We start from the raw sequence: 24,739 nt of genomic DNA, 5'->3' as shown, positions 1-24,739 counted from the left end.
CTTAGAAAACCATAAATAAGAATATCAATGACAAAAATTAAGAATACTGATTTATAATAAAAATAATATTTAAATATTGTTTTAAGTTAAAAGAGCATAATATTACGATCAAAAACGGTTAATGTTGAAAATAATTATTTTCGCAATTTTTGTTTTGTTTTAACTACAAGGACTAATTATCGGAAATATTATTTGTAGCTGAGCTACCCGCATTAGTTAACTGTATGTCCCTTATATGCAGCGGAAATAAATGAGTCAAGTGACGGGAAAATATAAAATAAACTACAGTTATTTAAAATATGTAAAATAATAGTAAAATAAACTACACAAAATGCAAAATGATAAAAAGTTTTATTTGTATCATCAAAACATTTTGAAGTGATATTTCGAAATCCATATCTATTTATTTATAATATAAAAGTTTTTTTCCATAGTTTGTAGACACAAGTTACTTTTCATATTGAAAAATATTCACCATGATATAAGACTTTTTAAGTATTCGTTTTTCTGTACAGTGGTGTAATTTGTTTATTTGTTTGTTTTCCCTCTGTTTACAGAAATATCTCCAAAATAAATAATTTTTTTTACTTCATATCCTTTTAGTCCTTCTATAATATTTATTCAACACTCAATCAAATTTTTATACTTATAAAATTTACCAAATACTTAAAGTGTTCAAATAAATTTATAGCTCAGAAAATATGAAATAAAATTTAATGGAAAGTGTAAAATGATTCCTAAAATTTAATTTATAATTTTGTAAGTAAAAGTAATTAAAAATAAATACAAAATAATTAAATAATAATAAGTAAATTAAGCAATTAATTACTTTAATAACACATTTAAAAGTCAATACATGATTAAGATAATTTAAAAATACAAATCTAAGAAATTATAAAGTTTCGCAAACATCTCCCAAAATTTATCTGCCGTAGGGAAAATTTATTTTTATGATTGCAAATTTTATTTGCTAGTTAATAACAAAAATCACAAACAAATTTTTATGCAGACAAAATTTATTTCAAAAAAATATAAAGGTTTAATTATTAAAATAAAATTTAATTTAAGTATTCTAAATCACACCTAACGTAATAATAATGATGAAACTGTTAATTTGAGGAATTCTAAATTCTTAAGAAGTAATTTCGTTGAGTTTGAAATCAAATTAGCAAAGACTTAAGACTGTTTGAAGTATCCGAAATACATACAAAACAAGTAATAAAGGATCCATCACAGAAATTGTTCATAAATTCATTGGTCACAGTCAGCTTTTCCGTACAAGAGTTTCAATGAGTTAAATAAATTATACGAAATGTATGATGAAGTTTCTTGCTCCACTTTTATAATTTTCATAGTTTTTTTTTGTTATCTTCTCATGATAACAAGCCACACTAAGCTCCTGGAAGAAAAATGAATGTAGAGATCACGTTGTTGTGCACAGGCTTATTAATAAAAGTGTCACAAAAACCCGACCCTGATAACTTGTTTATGATAAATGTTGTGTATTTCTTTCAGCAGCATACGTCACTAACTTCACTTTTGAATCGATGGATGATTTGTGATCTGAGGACGACTGGAAAAAATTAATAGTCTTATTTCACCATTAGTCCTCGGTATTGTCCCCAAGTATGAAGATTATAACATCATCATCACGAAGATGAATAATCGTCAGGATCACATTCTGCTATGAGTAGTTCAGCATTGTCTTTATTTTGACTTAAATTACAATTTCTGTAAATAAAAATTATTATTAGTCATTTAGTTCAACATACTTGCAAATAAAAAAAAGCATATTTAAAAATGATTGCGTATAATGTTTGGTAATTACGTTACACTATTTGCATTTTAGGAACGAGTTTAATTCAAACATCATTAAAAATTGCTAATATTTAAATGCAGCGTAAAATTCGACAACAATATCGTGGATGTCAATCATGTCCTGTTTCAACTTGATTACAACATATAAAATCTTATTAGCGCCTTATTAAAGCTGTAAATTTGTCATGTATGATGGTTCTTGGTAGACTTATTAATGACATAAAAAATACATAAATTCCAAAAAATTATTCAGATTTATTTAAACTAATTCCTGAAGTTATACTATAGACAGCGATAGACATATATGAAGTTATAGTTATAGACAGGTCAGTTTTACTTGTTTAAGATTATTCATATTAAACATATTTACGAAAAATTATTAGAGCTGTAAAGTTTTACTTTTTCTCTCTAAAGAAAATTACTGTTTCATGTGAAGTTATAAGAATATTTTAAAAGTAAATTTTTCATAACATAACTAATATATTAGATTTTTCGAAGAATGTAAGTTTAACGCGTTTTCAAGCTCAAAATTTGCAGTTTCGTTTACTTAAAGATGTGTCACAAGTCAAAAAATGCTTCTTGACCAATAATCAAAGACAATTTTTTTAATTAACCATAACATGAAGTTTGATTTTGTATTCTAAAGAGATTTCACAATAAAAGTAAGTAAAAAAATTTTGCATACAGTTGCAAAAAATGAACAGTTAACATTTATAAGAAAAATAACTATATTTCGAAATGAATAAATGAAATGTAGTGGATATTTCAAAATGTATTTCGAAATGTTCACTATTAAAACTACAAATAAGAACAATTATAAGAGGAAAAAAATAATAGCGATTTGCCGAATTGTGGTCGGTTCAATCTCTCATTCAGTAAAATGATGTATATAGCATTAAAATTGATATTTTGGGTCAATATTTAGTGATGGTCATCATGAAAATTGTGTACTGTTAAAAAAAAAACAAATAAATTAAAAAAAACCTTATCTTGCCTAAACCTAAAATTGTTTACATTACAATTCAAAATATTTAATTAAGTGCAAAATTTTTTCAAGTCACTTAAAAAGTTCTCGAGTCATGGTGACATACTTAAAAAGTAAATTTAACATTAAGAGATCCAAACTGTGAACCGCTCTCCCGACCAAACCTATTGGACAATATGTATACCTATATCTTAGGGTTCGGAATTCCAAATCCGTCAATAAAAAAAGGCATGTTTATTTAGAAAATGTACATTTTTGTGTCTGAATTCTGAACTTAAAAAAATAATCTGTACATTTTGATTAGCATAATGGAGGTCACATCCTTGAATCATGAAGATTGAGTCCTTGAATGCAAAGATTCGATCCTTATCTTATTCTTTGGGCACTGAACGTTAGTTTAATGGAATCAATACTCACACATAGTTTTCAAACTTTTGTTTGCCTACTGGTTGTTGTGATGAGCTCTGTATGACTGTCTGCAAGTGCCTGTTTTGCTTGCTTCGCAGTTCTGGCGATGATTTGCGTTGGTGAATATTCCTGCAGTAATGTTGGTTGTAATGATAATTCTTGGGAATGGGGTGTATTTGGAGGACTGTTTTGTAGTAATGGCACTCCAGATGAGTTCTGAAAAGTAAATGCATTTTTTGTTTAAACTATTGGTCACCAAACAATGTAAACACATTTGAATTAACCCTAACAGCAAAATAAATTAGGCCCTCATTGGGCGATATTTTTGAATCTTTGCTCAATAATTGTTCAAAAGGCAGTTTTTTTTCCAATATTGGCCCTATATAGAATTTTTTCGAGTCATCCGATATTTTACAGTCACTTTATGAACAATATCGGTTCTATATAGAATTGTACGATTCACCCGATGCTTTCTATCCATTATTTAGCCAATATGGGTTCTATATTGCATAATGTAGGCCCTATATAGGCTATTCTAGGACGAATATTAAAAAATTGAGCCACCCCAATATTTGTCCCTCGGTGCGTGTTCTCATAGGACCCATATTGAGCCTATTCTGAGCCCAACTGGGGCAAATGTAAAATTGTTGCTAGGGAAATAATATATTTAACAATATTATTTTCTTGGTCTGCAATATTTAAGTTTAAAAAAAATGAAAGAAAGTATTTGGGTAAAACTAGTGATTCGACACATCATAATTCATACGTACAGGATATTTGAAGGACTGCTTTTAGATAAACGAGACTTTGGATGATTTCTAGAACGTAAGGAGTGTTTGTGTTTTTACTTTTAATACTTAGAAATTACGACCATTTTTTTTGTAAAACAAATAGTTCTATATGGCAGTTTTATCATGCTATTTATTTTATTATATGTCAATTGAAAGTTAATATTCTAACTAATCAGTCACTGTTAAAAAAATTCCCCCAAAATGAGGTGACACTATTGTCGCTAAAATGAAAACGAGTCTTTTATGTCTGCAGAAAACAAAAGCATTAAAAACAAACGCAAGAATTCAGATGATGAAAATAGTTTTTATCACTTGTAAAAGTATTAATATTAAATGGTAACAAGAATTTTGTTATTAAAATACTTGATTACAAGCTATTAATATTACACTTAATTTAAATTAAATAAAACGGAAAAAAGAAACGAATCATAGAAAAAGTGAGCTTTATTGCCTCAAATGTTGTCCAATATATCCCACACCTTTAATCAAAGAGCTTCTGCCACCTAACACGAGTTTAAGAACACATTTGTCAACTTTTTCTTTTGCTTACACGTTGGTTGGGTAAATACCGTTTTGACAAAACATGAAATCCCAGTGTGGAAGTTACAGTTAGAGTTGAGCAAAACGAATCATTGAATCTCTGAATCGAATTACTTACTGATTGCGAGAACATGTTTCAAAAAGAGTCTTGCAATAAAATACTTCTATTAGATAAAACTATCTAAGATTTTTTCTTCTGAATGTTCTTTATGTTACTGTAAAATCTGTCCTTATGCAAAACTTAGTTTTAGTTATGGGAGCAGGAGAAACGTGTTTCAAATATTTCACAATGGTAGGTAGATAGTAATTGAATATACTTATGAGGATGTTCTATTATGAATGAAAAATTACAGAGCTGTGGGAAAGTGATAAACAACTGTTTTTAAATTCCTCTAATAAGAGGAAATTTAATAATAATATGTTTTTCCCCGATTTACAACTTGGAATTAAAAGTAAAATGTAGAAAAATGCAACTTTAATGTTGCAATAGTTACTTGTTTTTTTTCCTCCTTACTGAGCTTATATTCTTGGACAATTTTATAGTTAAATCTACATTAAAGTGAACAGTTAATGTAGGCAATTATAGGTATCACAAATTAAGTACTAATAATTAAATATAATTGATAATGTATTAATAATGAACAAGGGGAAATGGTCATTTTCAAGATTATTTCAAACGTTCCAAAATATTTACTTCTTGAATTAAGCAATTATTTTTTCTAAAAACTTATTTGGATCTTCAAAAGTGACAAATTTATTTCAGTTAAGCAAACAGAATGATAAATACAAAATTGTAATCACGTCACCCCTTCCTATTTTTTTAATTTTCAGCATAAAAGAAATACCTGACAGGATGACAAAAATTATAAAAATTGCAATAGAATTATTATTCATATTGATTTTTAGTTAATTTAGTGAAAAATGTTTTTTATTAATATAATTCGTTAAAGCTATATAAAGTAGTCAAATTTAATGCTTAAAAGGCTTTCCAATGCTGAACTACAGGATTATGTGTAAAATAAAATAGAATATATACATTTGAACGTTCAGCGTTTAACTAAATAATTTCAACTTTAAACCGAAATAAAGGATTTGTTGTAGTGCTCACAAAGGTACTATTGTGTTAAACGTTGAACTAAATCATTGGTTTTCGTCTGATCAAAATCTTGGTTCACTCTTTAGCTTAAAATTTTACAAACAGTCAAGTTTTGAACTTGGTTCGACGTCTCACTGAAAAATGAGTATAAAGAAAAACCTTAGATTTAGTTCAACTATTAGCTACAAAAGAAGACGTAAAACTTACAGCACTACAACATTGGTAGAACTTCGTTTTTCACTAAATTGGGAGCAGCTAAATCAGCACTAATTATTTGGTGCATCATTGAACGTTATTTCTCACAGTGTTCGCCAGCTTACTAACAATTTATTTCAAACAGAAACTTTTCAAATAAATTATAAAATAAAGTTTTAATTTGATATTTAAGAAACTGAAACAGTCCATGGATAATTTGCAGTACCTTTGTGGTTTGTGGTTAATGGGTAGTTTGTGGACCTTTGTCGTACTTGTACTTGGCTTAAGCTTTATCAAAAAATAACCCTTTTTACAGTTAGCTTGATTTTGGAGCAATTTGAGAAATTGTAGTTTCGGATATAATAAGCGTGATAAATGATTCAGATACTTTTCTCTCTTGGTCAATTTGGAAGCTTCTCTTCATAAACTTCTTACTGTGTACATTATAGGGACTCAGGACTAAACAAGCTATTGTAGCTTCTTAATATTTGAACCCATTTGAGTAATATTTTTACGGCATAAACACAGCATTTGTATTTTTTTTCTTTACTGTTCACACTTTCCGAAAATTTGCATGAAGTTGCACACACGCTTAAGTCTTCATAAAATTCAATTAAGCACCTTAATCAAACGCAAAGTTTGGCAACATAAATAAGTGCAATTTAAAATAAATAAACTTAGTATTTACCAATTTGCTTCTTGAAAATGAATCTGGCGTAAGAATGCCAGGGCCACTATCGACAGATGACGTCCGCCAATGCAGACCATCACCACATAAATCGTCTTCGTCATCCATCATCCCTTCTTTTAATGGTCCTGTTGGAAACGAAAAGGATTTTAGAAAAAATTGAAGTAGAAATAATGGTATTATGGTGTATCAAAAACATCAATACGTAAAAAATGTACCTGGTATAATATCAGGACACTTTTCTTCACCAGCACAACTGCACGACTTCCAGTCATCATCTGTATCTTTTCTTAATGGTGTTTGGCATCTGAAAAAAATTTATCCTTCAGATGACCCACATATTATTTCACATTTTATATTAACTAGTTCTGAAACATGCATCATGATTTCATTATAAGTGTCAACTTAAAAAATTCGCTTGGATGAATGATTGATATTGGGTTTGTAAAATTAAAAAAAAAATAGGCAAAGCAAAATATCAAATTTAAATAATTTATTGCTAAATATAGTCAAGATACAGTACTTAAAGAAATAAACGGATCAACCTTCAATAATTTTTGATTTAATGATCGTATCGTCATGCTCTAAGACTCAATCTTATGGTTCAGGGGGAGGACCTCGAATATGATGATTTATAATAGGTGACGATATTTTACGTTACAAAATTAGGTGCAAAAATGTACTTTCGCTGAATAAACATGCCGTTTTTTTAAAGGATTCTGATTTCTGACCCCCAAAATATACGATATTATGCCCGTGATTTGGCAGCAGAGCAGGGGAGCGAGAGTGATTTGGCTGGAGAGAGAGAGAGATGATTTGACAGGAGGGCGAGGAGGCAGCAGTTTTGACTCCTGAATGATAATTTTAATTTTTGCTTATTTCATCATATCTCGCCAGCATTTATTATTTATTTCAAACTGTTTAGCCCCCTTTTAACAAAATTGGTTTATCTAAAGGTAATTTTGTACAAAAAATAATTTCAATAAAGGTTTCTTATTTTTTTATAAGATATTTAAAAATAATGAAGAAGATTTTTTTATTTCAAGTTTATAGAATTTTTAAAATTATTTTAAAGAATGTAATTTTACATAATAAAATAAAAAATTTAGTGAAATAGGTCGAAGAGTTTCTGAGAGATCGAATTTTAAATTTACGACATTTTTAAAAATTTATTTCTTATGCATTAACTCGAACCATTACGATTGAAGATCCGATCATTAGATCAAGAGTGACTCGGGGTTGAATTTTTGTGTGCACTTCATTGCCACTGTATCATTTATTTATTTATTAAGGATTTATTTTCAGGAAAAAAAATAAATTTACACCAATAGCAAATAAATTTCCTAATTTAAATCATTTATTAATATTTTTACAATCATATTTTTGGCTCTAGGGTAATGTCTGTATCGCCTGCTGCATTGGAAATAAAAAAAAAATGAAAAAAACAATCATATTTTTTTCTTCTAAAATTGGAAAATAATTTGAAGTTAATTCTTATGTGTTACCAATAGACAGTAAATTTTTCAATAATTGGAAAATTATTAGCAAAAAAAATACGTGATTTATTTTTTAGCCCAAAGCAATTTCTTTACTTAGAGCTATTCTTTTCTTTACTTTTACTTTTTCAAAAACTCATAACTAGAAAAAAAACTATTATATAGATATATATCATTATTCTGGATTATGCAATACTTAACTAATAATTATAAAAACATAAATTTCCTAATCACTTAGACAAAAAACAATTTCAAGCCCATTGAAAAATTGCACTTTCTTTTTTGTATAAAAAGTCATTAGCAATTTTAGACAAAAAGGAATTGGTCTCTTAGCAAAAACAAAACTTAAAAGTCTTATGTATTACAAGAATCCTTATTTTTTATCCTTAATTTTACTAGAATCTAGAAGTTCTATTGGAGATAGATTTTCGAACTAATTTCTTAATGCTATTTTTTCTTTTTTTAAAAAAAAGAGCATCTAATAAGCGTTTTATAAGTCATTAAAATTTTACAGCATATATTACAAGCGCGAGTGATACTTTTTTGTTACTCATATTTCTCCATACGTCTTTTAATTTTTTAAGGACCACAAAAACTTTTAAAAAGGGTTGAACATTATTTTTAAATTATAAAAATGTAATTGTCAATCGCCAATTTACTGAATATCTAAACCCTCCAATAATTGTTACTATTATTATTTTTATTTATGATTAGTTTCCTCTTATTAACTATTACACACAAACTCTAAAAAAGTGTATTTAAAATAATTAATAAAAGCAACACGAAGCATTTCGGTAACAGCCTGCTATGTACCAATGACTTCAGGAAAGTTAATGCTCCACTATTTTGCGACCAACGTGATGATTGTGACAATGTGTTTAGCGTTGCACACAGGCCGCCTTAGCTTCCCAGAGAAGCTGGTACCCATCGTTCTGAAATTCATCTACAAATAAATGTTCCGTGCCTCAACCACTGAACCATCGTGACTCAAAACAATTAATGTTTAAATCGATCAGAATAAACCGTACTTCAGCAATTATGGTTTAAAACCATCAGAAATTAAATCAAGTTCCGTTTTTAATTAAAAAATCAAACAAAAGTTAGTGTCATGGTAAATTTTTAAAATTAAATATTATCCAATGCAATAAGACCAAAGCACATAAATTAAGAATTATCTTATAACTCCTACAGTTTGAAGTACAGAAGAATGATATTTATTAACTTACTTATCATCTTTAGACATATTCTGAGCTGAAATGGAAGAAAAATACAATAAGAATAATGTATATGTGACAATACAGGTATATTAATATTATCATTGAATAATAAGCTTATGCTTAAGTATAAAAATGAATGCTTTGAAAGTCTAATTTTACGTCTTGATAAATTAATTAAGAAGATGCGGTATTGAGTATAAAACGATTGGTAATATGAACGAATGTAAGATAATAAATAATCATTTAAAAAATTTTCTCTGACAAGAATACTAATTTAAACTGAAAATGCTGAAACAAATTATTGTTAAAGTAATAATATAATATTGATTTTCGCTGAAGTTAATTGTATCAGCACATATCCTGCTATCAAACCATTCTTTTAAACTCAAACTTCGTTTATAGAAATTACTAATAATACTGAAAAAAAAACTGTGGCATGTTTGTCAGTTTTCACCTAATAAATTTTTTTTTAATAATCGCGGATTTTAAAAATTCAAAAATGTGTACAAAGAGGAAATAGAACATGAGTTGTTTTTTCAAAAAAAAAAAAAAAATACGCATGAATAAATGAAATATTCAGAAATAGATATAGTGAAGAATTGTCTATTTCAAAATATTATTATGAAAAGAAAGTGGATATTTTCTTTTATTAGTTGAGTATTTTAGAAATTTTCTTTCTGAGGAGAAAGTGTGGTAGTGCGTTTTTATGGCAATGTAATAAATATTATATCCATTTTAGTTACAATATTGATCATTACTCTAAAAGAAATTTCAATCTCATGTATTTTAAAATTTTTGCAAATTTATTTATATTGATGTTTTATTCATAAAATCAAGGTTTTGACCAAAAGTTACTAAGTAAATTAAAAGTTACTAAGTAAAATTTTTGCAAATTTATTTATATTGATGTTTCATTCATAAAATCAAGGTTTTGACCAAAAGTTACTAAGTAAATTTAATTGATGATATGGAATATTTAAAAAAAATTGGTTTTGGATTATATGTTTAAATAAGTTGTTCTGAGATGATTAATTTATATTACTGTATGAACTAAACTTGTAAGACATATATTCTTTAATTATTCAGAAAAATACTTTTGGTACTTAAAAATATTTAAAAAAAATAATTTAATGAATATTTAACGAATATTGTGCATTTTACTTTTATTAAAGATGAATTTATTGGTAAATAGTAAAAAAATTTAAATTGGAATCTAAATGTCATTAGTTATAATTTAAATATTTATTCAAAATGCTGTTGATATCTAATTTTCTTAGTAACAGCTAATGCTTTCTTAGTTTTTATTTTTCGTAATTACTTAAAAAACGAAGGTTTTTAAAAAATGGAGTTATTTTCATAAATCTTAATTTCATTTATTTAAATTTATTTAAATGTATAATTTTGTTTGTAAATAATGTTTCTTCGAAAAAATTTATGTAAATTTAAAAAGCAGAATAAATTAATTCAGCAGATTGTACCCAAGTATGCATTATATTTATACATAAGGCTTTTAAAAGATTGGCATTGTGTTCCATAATTACAAAAAATACAGGAACATTAAAATATGAATTAATTTAGACAACTTTACTTAATTTTAATTTAATTTAGAATTAATTAAACAAATTTAGAATAGAGTAAGGATCCAGGTCAGGCTCTGATACAACAAAGAAACTTACAACTACGTGATAGATTTTACAAAGATAAAATAATGAAACTGTTTAAAATTGTATTGCGGTTTTGCCAAATCCTTGACAAATTAAACTATGCACTCATTGCCAAAATGATCTAATCTGATCAGTTTCTAGAGCAATTTTAGGCTTATGATCATTTTCTAATCAAAATCAGGGAAATTAAATATTATGCGTTTCCCTGAGGGAAAGCTTTGAAATGATTACTCGTTTTATATAGTTGCTCCAATTTATAAGTCAGATTTGATATTTAATTAATTAAGATTACATATAACATGTAAAGAGTAGAAGTTTAAAGAAGGTGTTTTTTCTCATGAGATCAAAATTAGATAGGAGAGTAAGAAAATGGCTTAAAATATTTGAAGAGACATTGTTTTTTAAAATATTTTGATAGAGCTGGTTTCAAAGCCAAGCAGCCCATGTATTGTATGAGTTTATCCTAAATTTCCGTAAAATGTTTTATATTTATGCGCCTCAAAAGGAAAAACACTCTAAACACAAAAGTCAAGAACATTCGAGAACGAAGGAAAATGAAGCCATCGTCTGTTGCTACCCATGCATTGCAAAACCACCTCATTTTTCTTTTTAAAAAAAAAGTACAAACTTAATGGTACTATTGAGTTTTGGGTAAAAGTACTATAAAATAACTAGGATAAGGATATATATTTTTTCATGAGAATTACAAAAAATGGTATTTTTGAAATAGGCATAGGCCATACGAAATACTGATGTCGTTACTTTCTTTCTGACTTTAGAAAAATTCCTAATGGGATAAAAATGTTTTCGATGTAGGCTCTGAGAATAAAAAAATTCCAAGCACATTTTAAAAAGAGGGAAACTACTCTTAGAGTATGACCAAAGATACTTGGAAGAATTTGTTTTTATGTCTGAAGTAGGGGGTGGGAATAAAGTGTATCGTCTTCATCTGAAGGGTGGTGGCTTATGTATCTAAATCCATTTGAAAACAAAATGTGCAAAACATGAAATAAACTTCCTTGGTTTAGTGGCGAATTCTGTATGTAGAAAACGTTCAAGTCAAGTTTATTCGTTTCGTGTTAAAAAAATATAAAATTTCGTTAAATCTTAAAGGGATGATTAGGAAAAGTGATAATAAAAGAGTGAAAAATGCTTTTTTTTTCGAAATGAATTAAAATATAATCAAAAATTAAAATATAACATAAATTAAATCACTCACCAGCCCCCAGCAAAAAATACACTGCAGTTTTTCTACAGAACGGAAGTAGTTTTGTAATTTTTCTACAGTTAACTGCAGATTTTCTGTAATGCAATCTGTTATTTCGTAGCTAAAGTGAAGTAATTTATAAATAATTTATTTCAAAAAAACTTAAAAAAGAAAAACTTAGACCTTAAATCCGTGGTTATTCTGCAGTAAATTTAAAGTAATTATGCAGTCATTGTTTCAGAAGTATATTTTCTGGTGAATCTGCAGAAAAACTTTAGTTACTTTGTATTGTTGTAAAATTGAAAGTCTTTGATGTCTTCAATCTTGCTTTCCTCGTTGATAAATCAACCTTTTATAATGTTTAAGTCTTTTTAACTTCTTTTTTTCCTTTCTGATTATACATTAATTACTCATATTTAGGTAAAAATTATAAACATATATAATGATAACGGTGATAACATACACTGTCTGTATTATCATAAAAGAAAAATTCATAAAATACATATTTGATTTAATTGCAATTATTTATAGTTCAGAAGCATCGAAAACTTTTAAGTAAGATTTTGACACAATTTAACTATTTCAAAATATGCCTGAAATAAGGTATTTAAATATTTTTGTATTTTAGTAATTTTATTACTAAATTTAATTTCTTATAAATTTCCATTAATTATTTTTGACTTAATAAAACTGCTTTTGCACAAAGTTTATGGTAAAAACAATATTGAAGTAAAGGTCAGTAGTAAATATTAATTAGTTAATTCTTTTATTCGAATTTATACTAAACTAGCATTATTGCAGAGCAAAAATTATACCTATTTTGTCGAATTAGAATAAATTTTTAGTTTGGATTTTAAACCAATTTGTATCCAAAGAGGTTACAAAATTGAAATTGAAATTGAATATTTTATCCCAGGTTTTTGATCTTTAAGCTTCCCTTCAAAAACTTATTAATTTCAATCTATTTCTGAAATTTGTCTTACGGAAATAAACTTAGATAATTTAAAACGATATACGTTTTGTATTGGTTTAAAATAAAGTGTTTTAAATTAAACAAATAATTTTGTTTAAAAAAAAATTCATAGTACTTTCAATTGAACCTAAATGAGCATAAGATTTATAAAACTGCTTACTTTAAAAATTCGTTTACAGCCTCTTTCTTTTAAAAATTAAACTTGTAAGAAAAGTAACAAAACTTAGGGGGGAAAAAACTCAAATCTATATTCTTAGGAATCTACATAGTTTTTGGTAAAAAGAAATTAAATAATAATTCATTTAATTGTATTTTTACCGTATACAATCAAAACAATTAGATAACCATAAAATGACGCTAATTAAACTATTAACTCTGAGAAAATTTATTTACTGTGATTTCACCTAATATGATTAAACAAACAAAAACTTTATCCCGCCAACAAGAAGCACCTCATGAAAGCAGTTAGTTCCTTGCATCTGTAGTGACACAGAGGCATAGCCGAGAGGGCTAATTGTGCAGGCAGGATGTGTTCACATATTCACAACAGAAAACTTTCGCGAGTGCTATACTCCGTAATTTCTCCATGTGATCAAGAGAATAGATCAAGTTAAAAAAAAAATCTTTTTTCTAAACAAAAACTATAGTATTTCCTATCACTCACGATAGATGGCACCACTGAATGCTAAGATCTCTATATATTTACTGTCAACATTTTGACAAAATTACTGCAGTTTACAAACTACAGTAATATTGCAGGTGTTTCCGCTTCAAAAATTCTGTAGCGGAATTGGCCAAATCACCACAATCTTCAAACTGCATTTTTTTGTTGTTGATTTTCTGCAGTTTGTTTTTAGCTGGGCCACAAGGAATTGTTTTCGGTTTCCTTTAGATCCGAAAGTAAACGCACATTTAAAATATTTAAAATTAATAATTCCATGCATGCTATTTGGAAAAAGAATTATCTCGTTGACGAACTTGTTATTTTGATCATAACTCAAACTGCCTATTAATGAAAATATAAATACTTCGAAATCCTTGTTTTTGGAAAGGACTTAGCTCAATTTTCAGCTATTTCAATTTTCTTAAATAAGCTTTTAACCACTTTCTATTTCTTTAAAACCTCATTTCGTGTCCATTTTCCTAAATAAGCATTTTGAGATTTTAAAAGCTTTTTTTAAAACATGCAATATAAGTTATTTCTATTTTCTTAAACGCGCATTTTAGGCGTTGTCCAAAATAAAAAGCCCAAGAATGATCTACATATTTTGACAGAAATTCACAAACACACTATCTTAATCAGTACTATTAATAAAAAAAAGAGCTACTCAATGACCAGCTTTTATTAAAAATTTATCAATCTCGTAAATTTTTAGTATAAGTAAACTATTTACTTTAGAAGTGGTTCATACAGTAAATCAATAACTTTTTATTCATATGCATAGTATATATCTACCATATCATACTCATTATATACATTATCTATAACTTTTCTATAAATTAAACTAAGTTCATACCCCGAATTACCTAATTTCCTGCTCAATTTTTGCTTTTTATAAACTTCATGATTTTTGTACTTCAGAGAAACTTTTATATCTTTAGATTATACGTATTAAAAATTTTAGTTTATATATTCAGATGGCAACTTGTAAAGCTTTAATGCAACATTTTATAGTTTTTTTCTTCAGATATTTGCTTATACTTAGCGTACTTTCAAATCTTGCAACTTTAGAATATTGCTTGTAGTACATGATACAGAAATCATAACTTCGGTAGAAAGACCATCGTAAAACAGATTATGGAAAGATATAGCTGAATTTGATATCTTCGTGCTATTGGATTCTGAACTTACAGAAGCTATAAAAATGGATACTTTTCAAGAAGAAAGCAAGCATGTTGATAAGAAATATATGTATGACCAACTATTAAAGAACGCTCCTGTGTATGGTGTATACAATGTCTCTTATATGGGAAATATTAAATTATTTATTGAAATTGTTTCTGAATGTAAGATTCTGTTATTTTTCGTCTATTTTATTGTTTAAATTATTGCATAACTCAAAGTAAAATTAAAATTTTCTTACATCCGCGCATTATATGTATTGAGCAAGCAATACTTTACATATTCTCAGATATATCGCATATAAAACTTTACTTCAGTGTTGGTTAGTTTTTTTTTATTTATTTCTTTTATTACTTTTCATTTTATTTATTTCTTTAATTTCTTTTTACTTTATTTATTTTATTTTATTTTATTTTATTTTATTTTATTTTATTTTATTTTATTTTATTTTATTTTATTTTATTTTATTTTATTTTATTTTGGAGTTTAAAACTTTTTTTTTAATGTGAATCAGTATTTTCGGCTAAAGCTGCAGAAAGATTCACAATAATATTTAAATAAATTTTAGCACAATAATATAGAGTTACTGTGCTGCAAAAACCTGCTGAATTGTAAACATTAAATAAAGCTGTTTAAGAGCATTTTTTGTAGCATCAGAAAAAAAGCCTCTTAAGAAGAGTGTTTTGCGTAAAAATATAGTATTTTTCAAATAAAGACTTTCCTTTTTTCAAGATGTGTAATTCTAAGAATGAAAAAAAAAGAAAAAATATTGCGTCAAGTCCTTTCAAAGCGAGTTCGTTGATTTCTATTTTTCTAGTTCTACTTTCGTTGATATTTCGATTTTAAATATTCAAAACATTAAGTCTGATACCATGGAAACTTAGTAGTTCAACAAACACGTTAGAAGACGTTGAATAACAAAATTTGTCGGATGTAAGGACTATGAGGACGCTGGCTATTTTCAAGTTTAAAAAGATTGACGTTTGATTTTTGGAGAATTGCGGATTATGCTTCACTATGTTTCAATGGAAGATTTACAAAATGTTTGATCTAATGTCGTCATTTAAAGAAATTACATTATTCAACTCTCCATTATTTTTGCACGGAGAAAAAATTCTGGTAAAATTACCGTACAGTATAGTAATGGCATTATAGCATTTCTAATTTAAAAAAAATTCTAGATAAAAAAAAACAAAATATATTGTATTTAAACCATTTATTTTGAATTTTTACTATTCATATGGAAGTGGTTTATCGGATATTCTGGTTTTCAAAATTAGTAATAAATTCAAAACCAACACATTTAGTAATAAATACAAAACCAAAAATTAAAGGTTCTTTTGCATGCTCCAAGATATGACGATAAAAATAGTAAATTTTTACACATATGAAAATTTTCACCGATTATAAAACTTTATAATACCTTTAATTTAAAAAAAATATTATCAAAGAGCTTTAGTAAAATGAATTGAGTTGTTTAATTTTTCGATTGAGTTAGAAATAAGTTAAATTTTACTATATTTCTGGTTGTTTTGACCATATTTTTCTTCTCAGTGTGTGATATATGTGATTTTAAAATACCATTACAATAAATTACTATGGAACTAGTGCTGCATGCCGACTAACTTATTAGTCGGCATGCATTATAGCATTATAAAGTATTCGGCACAATGTTCATTGCTTTTATTCTTCCAAAATATTAACGTTATACTATAAAAAGAGCAAATTTTGAATTTTTTAAGATTTTTTAAACAACGTTGACAAAATAAAATTATGATTAATAGCCATATTTGTAAAATTTTTATTGGTATTATCATCAAACACTTATATTGTACAAATTAACAGACTTTTAATCATGTATGAAGTAGAGATTTTTGCTAGCTCATTAACTATTGAACATTTTACATATTCTAGTTTTACTAATCTTAAAGCAACGTTAATTTTTAGATCAATGAACAATTTAATTACTTTTCTTATGTAGAGTAAAATGGTTTTTACTTACCTTTACGATGGTTGTGCTTTGTGCGAAATTTAATTAGAAGAACTATAATCAGGGCAAGCAAAACAAGTCCAATCACTACAGCTATTAAAACCAGAAGAAATGGACTGAAGCTGACTTGCCAAACATCACCATCTGTAAGGAAAATTATTACATAATTCAATTTTAATGTATCAATGTAGTTTTTTAAAAATAATTTCTTCTAATTTAAGTCTTTCTGGAAAAAATTCACACAATGTTGATTAAATTTTTATACAATTTTTTTTCTCAGTCGAGTTCAATCTCCGAAATTGCTTACCTATCTATGATTTTGCTACTCAATGATTAATTAATTATTATAGAAAAGTGTAGAGTGTTGCATCTTGGATCACAATATGCTTCGAATTCGTGTAACTATTTGCGACACCCAGTAGAAGAATTTTGCATTCAGTATATGTAGTTATTGTCAGTAACAACAGATATTATTTGAATAAAAACTTTAATGTTAATGAAAATTTTAGGTTTTTCAGACATTCGAAAGAAAAAAAATTTCTTTCTGTTTCAGTTGCTGTTTTCTTTTTTAAATAATTTGATAGGGAAATAAAAACCTATTGCTTGAGAACAAAACTAAGCTAAATAAATACCAAAAAAAAATATTATTATATTGGTTTTAGAAAAAAATCATTAATTTTTATTAGTTCTAACAAAATTAAGAAAGTGTACGAGTGGAAAAGTCTTATCTTGGAAAAGTCTCGATATTGTATCTGTGCAATCTCCGTATTGTATCTGGACCAAAGAATGTACTTGATTTGTTTTATATTGCATAAAAATAGCTTTAATTGAATGACTATCCAAATTCAATCAATTAATAAGTTTAAAAAAAAATAATTCAATAAATGCTCACTGTAAAGAATTCCGGAATAAATTGGTCAGTACCGGAACTCAGAATATCGGTATTTTCTTCCTTAAAATCCATTTTTACCATAACATGTATCGGAAAAAAATTCTGATATACGGTATTTTTACAATAATAACTACAGTAAGGTCACAGAATCCCTCTGAATATATAAATATTATGGAAAAATGACAGTTTAATATTTTGCGGTAAACTGGATTTTATGGATAATGGACAAAAAATTCTGGTACTTTATTCCATAATTTGATGTGGAGCTTTTAACAGTGTTATTCAAGGAGTAACATCAATTCCAACAAAAGGTCTAATGTACAGCATATGGTGAACTAAGGAGCAACCACATATCAACTTCAGAAATTTTTGCCAACTTATTGACAAAAAATAATTAACCAGAATGTGACAAAGAATCAACTTCAAAGAATATGGCCAATATAAAAGAAAAAAATAATTTGAATGCAGTTGGATTTATAACAAATCTACACACTGTTAAATGAACTTAGATAATATTGGACGTACCCACTCTTGTTAGACTTTCTGGAATTGTAAGAGTACTACTCCTCAAAGCAATTGATTCACTTCTACCTTTACTATTTACAGCGTACAATATCACAAGATAATCCGTTCCTGGAGGAAGCCCTTGAATTGTAAATATTGGCTCTGAAGAAGTTCTATTTGTTTGCAAAGTGCTAGTTACGGCATCGTACACTTCCAACACAAAATGCTGTGATACTCCTCCATCGTAACCTTCAGAACACTCGATTCGAAATGATTGTTCAGTTTGGTTCATAATCACGCAATTTTGAACTGGATCTGGAGGCCCTGAAAGAAACAACAACAATAATTTGAACCATGGTTTGCATATGTTGCGTAATAGAGTTTCAATCACTTTTAAATACAAATAGGACAGGGGAAATTTTTTTCTTCTTTTGCTTGGGATTTTCAACATATCACAGATACTTTGGATTGTTGATTTCAAATCTGCAATCAGTTTCGCTCACCAAGCTCCAGTTAATACTTTTTAACCAACTTCTTCTAGGGGAGTTAGGGCACAGCATCAGGATTAAAAGTTATATAGAAACCCGTACCCCGAGATATTGTCATAGCGTGATCTCCCATTTTCCTCGTGTGTTTCTGATCAGGTCATAACAGAAAAGCATCCCTTCGAGGTATGAGTTACTATGCAATTTTAATCCTGATGATGTAACCTAACTACCCGAAAAGTTTGCTGCTACATTTAAGTATTCCCCTTAAACACACATGTTTAAACTCGTACAGTTAGTCAAAAAATAGACCAAAAATTTCATTTAAAAAAGGCTGCAATTTCATGAGCAAATCTAATTTCTGATTTGAAATACCGCCACTCTCTTTAAGAAATATCAAGTATTGGCACAAATGTAATCAAAAATTTGTTCCCCAGTGCTATTCAGGATAATGAAGGAGTGTACTAAATTAAATTTTTTATATTATTAAGAAAAAGTATAGTATGAAATAAAAATAATTTACATATTAAGCAAAAATTGACTTTTCTCAAAAATAATGTAAGTTTTCCATTTTTTTATTATTTTGCCCTAAACTAAATATTTTATCGAAACCTAATACTTTAAAGGAACTATTATGTTATATATAAGAGGTTATATAAGATTAAGATTATATATAATATAAAATTATATATTTCAAAAAGATTAAAATGAAAATTGTTACATTGTTTCAATGGAACAAAATGAAAGTTTCTAATTAATGTACATAGATAAAAAATTTTTTAAAAAATGTCTAAATGGCGAAATTAAAGTTATTTTAAACATCATATATATGTATATATATATATATATATATATATATATATATATATATATATATATATATATATATATATATATATATATATATATATATATATATATATATATATATATATATATTTATTTATTTATTTTATTGACTGTTAAGTTACATGTTAACGATATTTATGCTTTGAAAAAAGTTTAATTTTTTCTCTTTATTAAAGAAGATAAAATTCAAAATAATTTTGCAACACGTAATTATTCTTTATTTTATGATTGATTGTGAATATTATTTCCAAATAGCTAAATAACGTAGTTTATTAAAATTTCTGAGTTATTAAAGATTTTATAAAACGATACCATCCGTTGCTTAATCCTGAATTATTTAATAAAATTAGTTGCATATTTACTAAAATATTATTCTCTTTCATTCTATAAAATCCGAAATTCCTTTCAAGAAAAACTTCAAAAAAGAGAGAAAAATTCTTAAGTTGTAAATCTCTTTTTATGAATAAAATTTTTTCCTCCTTTGGTTTTCAATACTCCTTTTTTTTTATCCCAAAGCCTTAAAAAAATACATGATTTTAATTACCCGCGGGAACTACGATGTAAACGCAAGGTTCTTTCTGTCTTCCAACAATGTTTTCTGCAAAACAGAGAAGCGTCCCATAATCCTGTTCTGTCCTGGGTATGTATGTCGCAACACTTCTAAGTCCTTCAGCCACGAATGTTAACACTTGAAGATTGTCTGAAGAGCTGTTGAATTCCCAGTGGAAACTGAGCTGCCGTGGATCCGCCTCCACTTCACATACTACCTTGACGGCTTCGTGCCTTGCTGCACCATAAACCACTTTCTGACCTGGTTTACAGAGAGGACTGTCTGCAGAGAGAAAATAAATCATTTATCAGTACTAGCGGCTTAGGTTTGCTGCGAGGAAATGTAGAGGACTCTAAGATCATCAATAACTCAGTTTTATAAGACCCTTTATAAAATATTGTCTATACATTTATTTATTTATTTCATCGGGAAAAGGTTTTGATATCGTTAAACTCGAAAAAGGTTTTAAAAAATTACATATCTTTTAATTATAAAATAATTGATCTAACACAAATTTTGGTTGTAAGAAAATACATATCTAAGATCATCAATAACTTATTTTAAAAATACCCATTTAAAAAAAAATGAATTACGGCATTAAATTGGGAAGAAGAAAGACACTCTCCTGATCAAACTTTTGGGACCATTTTTCCCAGATTACGGCTACCGCCCATATTTTGGGGGTCAAAAATCCGAATCCGTCGAAAACAAGGCAAGTTTTTTCCACAGAAAATACGTTTTTGTGTTGAATTTCGAAACTTGAAGTATCGTTTGCACTTATTAATCTGCATATTTAAAGTCACCCCTCGAGCCATTAGGATGGAGTCCAAGAACGTGAAAATCAGATCCTTAAATAAAAAGTTATTGAGGGTGTTCCTTTTTTTTCCCCATTTATTTATTTTTATTTATTTTTTTCGAACTGTACATCAAAATCACCGCATTTTTCTTTTTGATTGGAAGACTTAATTGTGAAGGTGGTTGTGAAAAAATACACTAAAAAAGACAAATATATTTCCAGAACGCACTTTGCCTTTCATACAAAAGAAATTGTATTTTTAGTATTTAATTATTAAATCATTTGGTCAAAAATTTACCAATTGTTTCATATTTTATTTTTCTTATCAATTTATATAATCGTTTTAACTTCTAATATTTATATAAATTAATGTTGAGAAATACTAAAGTTAAACATAAGTGGATAATTTTTTAACCAAATGCAAATTGTAATTACGTATTTTTTTGAAAAACAAATATTTAATTAATTCTTAGCACTTAACTGTTTCAAATAAATTGCTGTCCATGTGTCATCTGTTAAGCCAATGTAACTTAACTAACTAAATCCATTCAGAATTGTTGTACTGGAGCTAATTTACAGCCAATTTGAACTCCTAATGCACTTTTATGGTAATTTTCTGGCTGCGAGAAAATTCTATCGAAGCAGGATTTAGATATTAATCAACATATAGTGTTCCTTTGTGACTTTCAGAGCGACAAAATGCTCCATTACGGAATCTCGGCAAAGTAGATTTTTCGAGACTACTCAAAATAACAAAATAGATAACAAAGGCTATGGAAAACGAAACGGAATGGGAATACGAAAACAGTATCCTCTTACAATGGCTTGTCCTTTTCTTTCACAAAATAGAAGAAAAAAAGACATCACTTTGTCCCGAAAAGACTGTTCTAACAGAATTAGACGTTGTACAGTTGCTTGTATTCTTTCCGAACTTTTTTTATTCCTTTTTTTTCATCTTACTTGCATCAGTGGATGAAAAAGAATATTGAATGAAGTAGTAAGGATTCTAAATATCTAGCCATGCGGAAGTTGGCACAACGTGCTTTAAGGAACAATCCGTATAAGCAACTACGATAGATCCTCTTTTTGTTCATTCCTTGTAATGCTATATAGAAAGCCGTCTAAGACTAGTAAACCTGTTTATTTTATATTAAAGATTTTATTTCAAATAGCAACATTTAATAACTACATTAAATATTCTTTAAAAAGTAGAGTGACTAATTTACATAAACAGAACTGTCCAAAAAATCTTATATTGTACTGTACTAATATGTATTTTTTGCACTTTATATATTCTATTTAGTGAACATCATTCAGAATCTTAACTGAAAATAATCTTGCCATTAAATTGTATTTCTTCTTGCATTCTATCATTTTTAGCTGTTCTACAAGCACTGTCATTAACGCTGTTAGAATCATTGGGTACCGAAAGCTAAGAAGAAAAAAAATAGTCGTAAGGACAAAGTGGGATATAAGAAACCAAAACATGTTTGTTTAACTCATGAAACTTGGTAAGGCGTCACTCACACAGCTGGAGGAGAGCTGAGCGTTGTGAGTTCGAATCCTAGAAGAGGACAGAACGGCCGGTACGCATGCGCAGCAAAGTGTTCGTTTAACCAGTTGTTAGTGAAAGTTCTCTCGGTGGTTGGTGTGTGGAAGTTTGGAAAGGGGTTTACCAGTTTAGGCACCGTTCACCTCGTCTGAACCGTGGTCAAAAGTACGTGGCATTTCTGCCATGGTTATTAAAAGATGGAGGCCCGAAAAACGGGGAAAGGTGCTTGGCTATGATATGGCGATGTGTGACAAAACTTGAAGGTTCGTCTAATAATCCTTGTTCAATTCATCTCTGTTTCCTCCAGTCTTCATCTCTTCTGATTCGTTAAGTTTTTATAGTGTTTTTGTTTTTTCTTCTGCCACTTGCGATCTTTGTTTGTATACTATATCATTGCGATGGAGTACAGCAATTTTATTGAATTTTTTTTCTCATTTGGACACGTTACCCATCGAAGGTAAAAGGTTTAATAAAATTGAACCCTATCAATGAGAAAATTCTGAAGTTTCCTACACTCGTTTCTGGTGAATAAAAATATAAATAACTATATGGGTACTATGTTTAAACTTTTTTTAAAATAATTTATACACGGTGAAAAATTCTGGTAAAATTACCTTAATAAAATTTCTGGTTAAATAAATAAACCTATAATTCCGTATAATAAAACCAAAATATACAGTATTCAAACCATTCATTTGGTAATGGTTTACAAGGAATAATGGGTTTAAAAATGTTAGCTTTCATTACGACATATTTTATAAGCGAATACAAAACTGAAAAGTAAATGTAACGAATAAATGTTTTTTGTCATGTTCTAACAATATTTTATAGTTAATTTTACCAAAATCATTACCAAAGCACTTCGATAAAAATTACTAAGCATTTAGGTGTTTCCATAGATTCCGAAGATTTATCGTATTCTGGTGGTTTTGACCATGTTTTCTTTCTCAGTGTACAAACGATATGCATAAAATAATACACAGATATTAAAAATCGCGTTGATAATTCTTATAGAACTCCATTTTTCCCAACCTAGCTAACTCTTATAAATACTTTGATTGGATTAAAAATAAAAAAAAATTAAAAACTAAGTCTAACGAAAATTAAAAACTAAGATGATAACATTGAACTATGCGTACTATTCAATAAAAGTTTCGAAAAAATTTTTATTCCTCAAGAATAACTCTTAATAGAGTCGATAAAAAGTCCTAACTGGATTACATATTCTAATATATATAATACAATTTCCTAAAATATATCCCAAATTTAAATCTTCCTCACTTGTCACTTTCTATTGCCATGACGAATAAAATGCAGAAAAAGAAAATGGTTTAAAATGTAAATTTGTTTGTAGTGGTATATCTGTTACTTGAACAATGAGAAGTTGATTCTTTTTATTTTATTTTATAACCGTCGTTGAACAACCAACCCAATTTAGGGATTACGACTTCTAATGTTGAAATCCTCAGCCTTGTAATTTTGAACCCAATCCAGAAGGCAAGGGAACTCCTCGATCAAGTATTGTGATAGATGTTGCCTTCATGGAGATCTTTTGGAGGGAACAAACCCGCATCCACATTACATGTAGAGGAAAACCACGAAAATCTCCAGTGGTTAGCCTGATTGCAAGTAGACTCTAGCCCATGGTCTATCTACCACTGATGATATTTCACTGTGGTTAGTGCGACACGGGAGCGGGATTCATATCGACCCGCTATCGATGGGATTCGAACTCGATTTACCTCATTGGAAGGCGAACGTTCTATCCCCTGAGCCACCAAAGACACCACAAATAAAGGAAATAGTATTAGTAAATAGCTTACATTGAACTCTAAGTTGAATACCATTGCTTTCGCCTTCGCCCTCGCTATTGCTGGCAACGCAAGTATAATGTCCCCTGGAAGTCTTTTGCACTTTTTGGAGAACTAGACTTTGATTACTGACGATAATCCCAGCAGATGTATTAGTTTGAAGCTCTTTACCTCCGAATCTCCAAGCAATTTCACTAACCCAAGGACTGGCAATGATGCTGCAATCGAGATAGACATCGTTCCCTTCCTGGATATGGGAATGCCTAAGTTTGCTGCCAAGGCGAAGTGTCAGCTGAGGAATATCTGAAATGGAAGAAGTGAAATAGATGACATATCAAATCAATATTTGTGCAGACAGATGAAAATGCAAAATATAATTATTTTGTTGC

The 24,739-nt window shown here is 28.1% G+C and overlaps 1 protein-coding gene across 1 annotated transcript in view; it reads right to left on the bottom strand.

Moving 5' to 3' along the window:
- Positions 1 to 332: 332 nt before the first annotated feature.
- Positions 333 to 24,739, bottom strand: part of LOC107447219 (neural cell adhesion molecule 1-A) — a 287,676-nt gene continuing 263,269 nt past the window's right edge. Inside the window, exons 6-14 of the mRNA XM_043045385.3 lie at positions 24,363 to 24,653; positions 20,186 to 20,473; positions 18,329 to 18,631; positions 16,924 to 17,055; positions 9,244 to 9,268; positions 6,740 to 6,828; positions 6,522 to 6,649; positions 3,221 to 3,427; positions 333 to 1,731 (exon numbers count right to left, since the gene is read on the bottom strand). Of these exons, the coding sequence (XP_042901319.2) occupies positions 3,230 to 3,427; positions 6,522 to 6,649; positions 6,740 to 6,828; positions 9,244 to 9,268; positions 16,924 to 17,055; positions 18,329 to 18,631; positions 20,186 to 20,473; positions 24,363 to 24,653 (1,454 nt within the window). The 3' untranslated portion in view covers positions 333 to 1,731; positions 3,221 to 3,229. The remainder of the gene's footprint in view (positions 1,732 to 3,220; positions 3,428 to 6,521; positions 6,650 to 6,739; positions 6,829 to 9,243; positions 9,269 to 16,923; positions 17,056 to 18,328; positions 18,632 to 20,185; positions 20,474 to 24,362; positions 24,654 to 24,739) is intronic.

The sequence above is a fragment of the Parasteatoda tepidariorum genome, chromosome 8 (genome assembly GCF_982258835.1).
Source record: "Parasteatoda tepidariorum strain Cologne lab strain chromosome 8, Ptep-v5.0, whole genome shotgun sequence".
NCBI lineage: Eukaryota > Metazoa > Arthropoda > Arachnida > Araneae > Theridiidae > Parasteatoda > Parasteatoda tepidariorum.
Note: the sequence above shows the minus strand (reverse complement) of the source record. Positions and strands in the feature narration are given on the sequence as shown.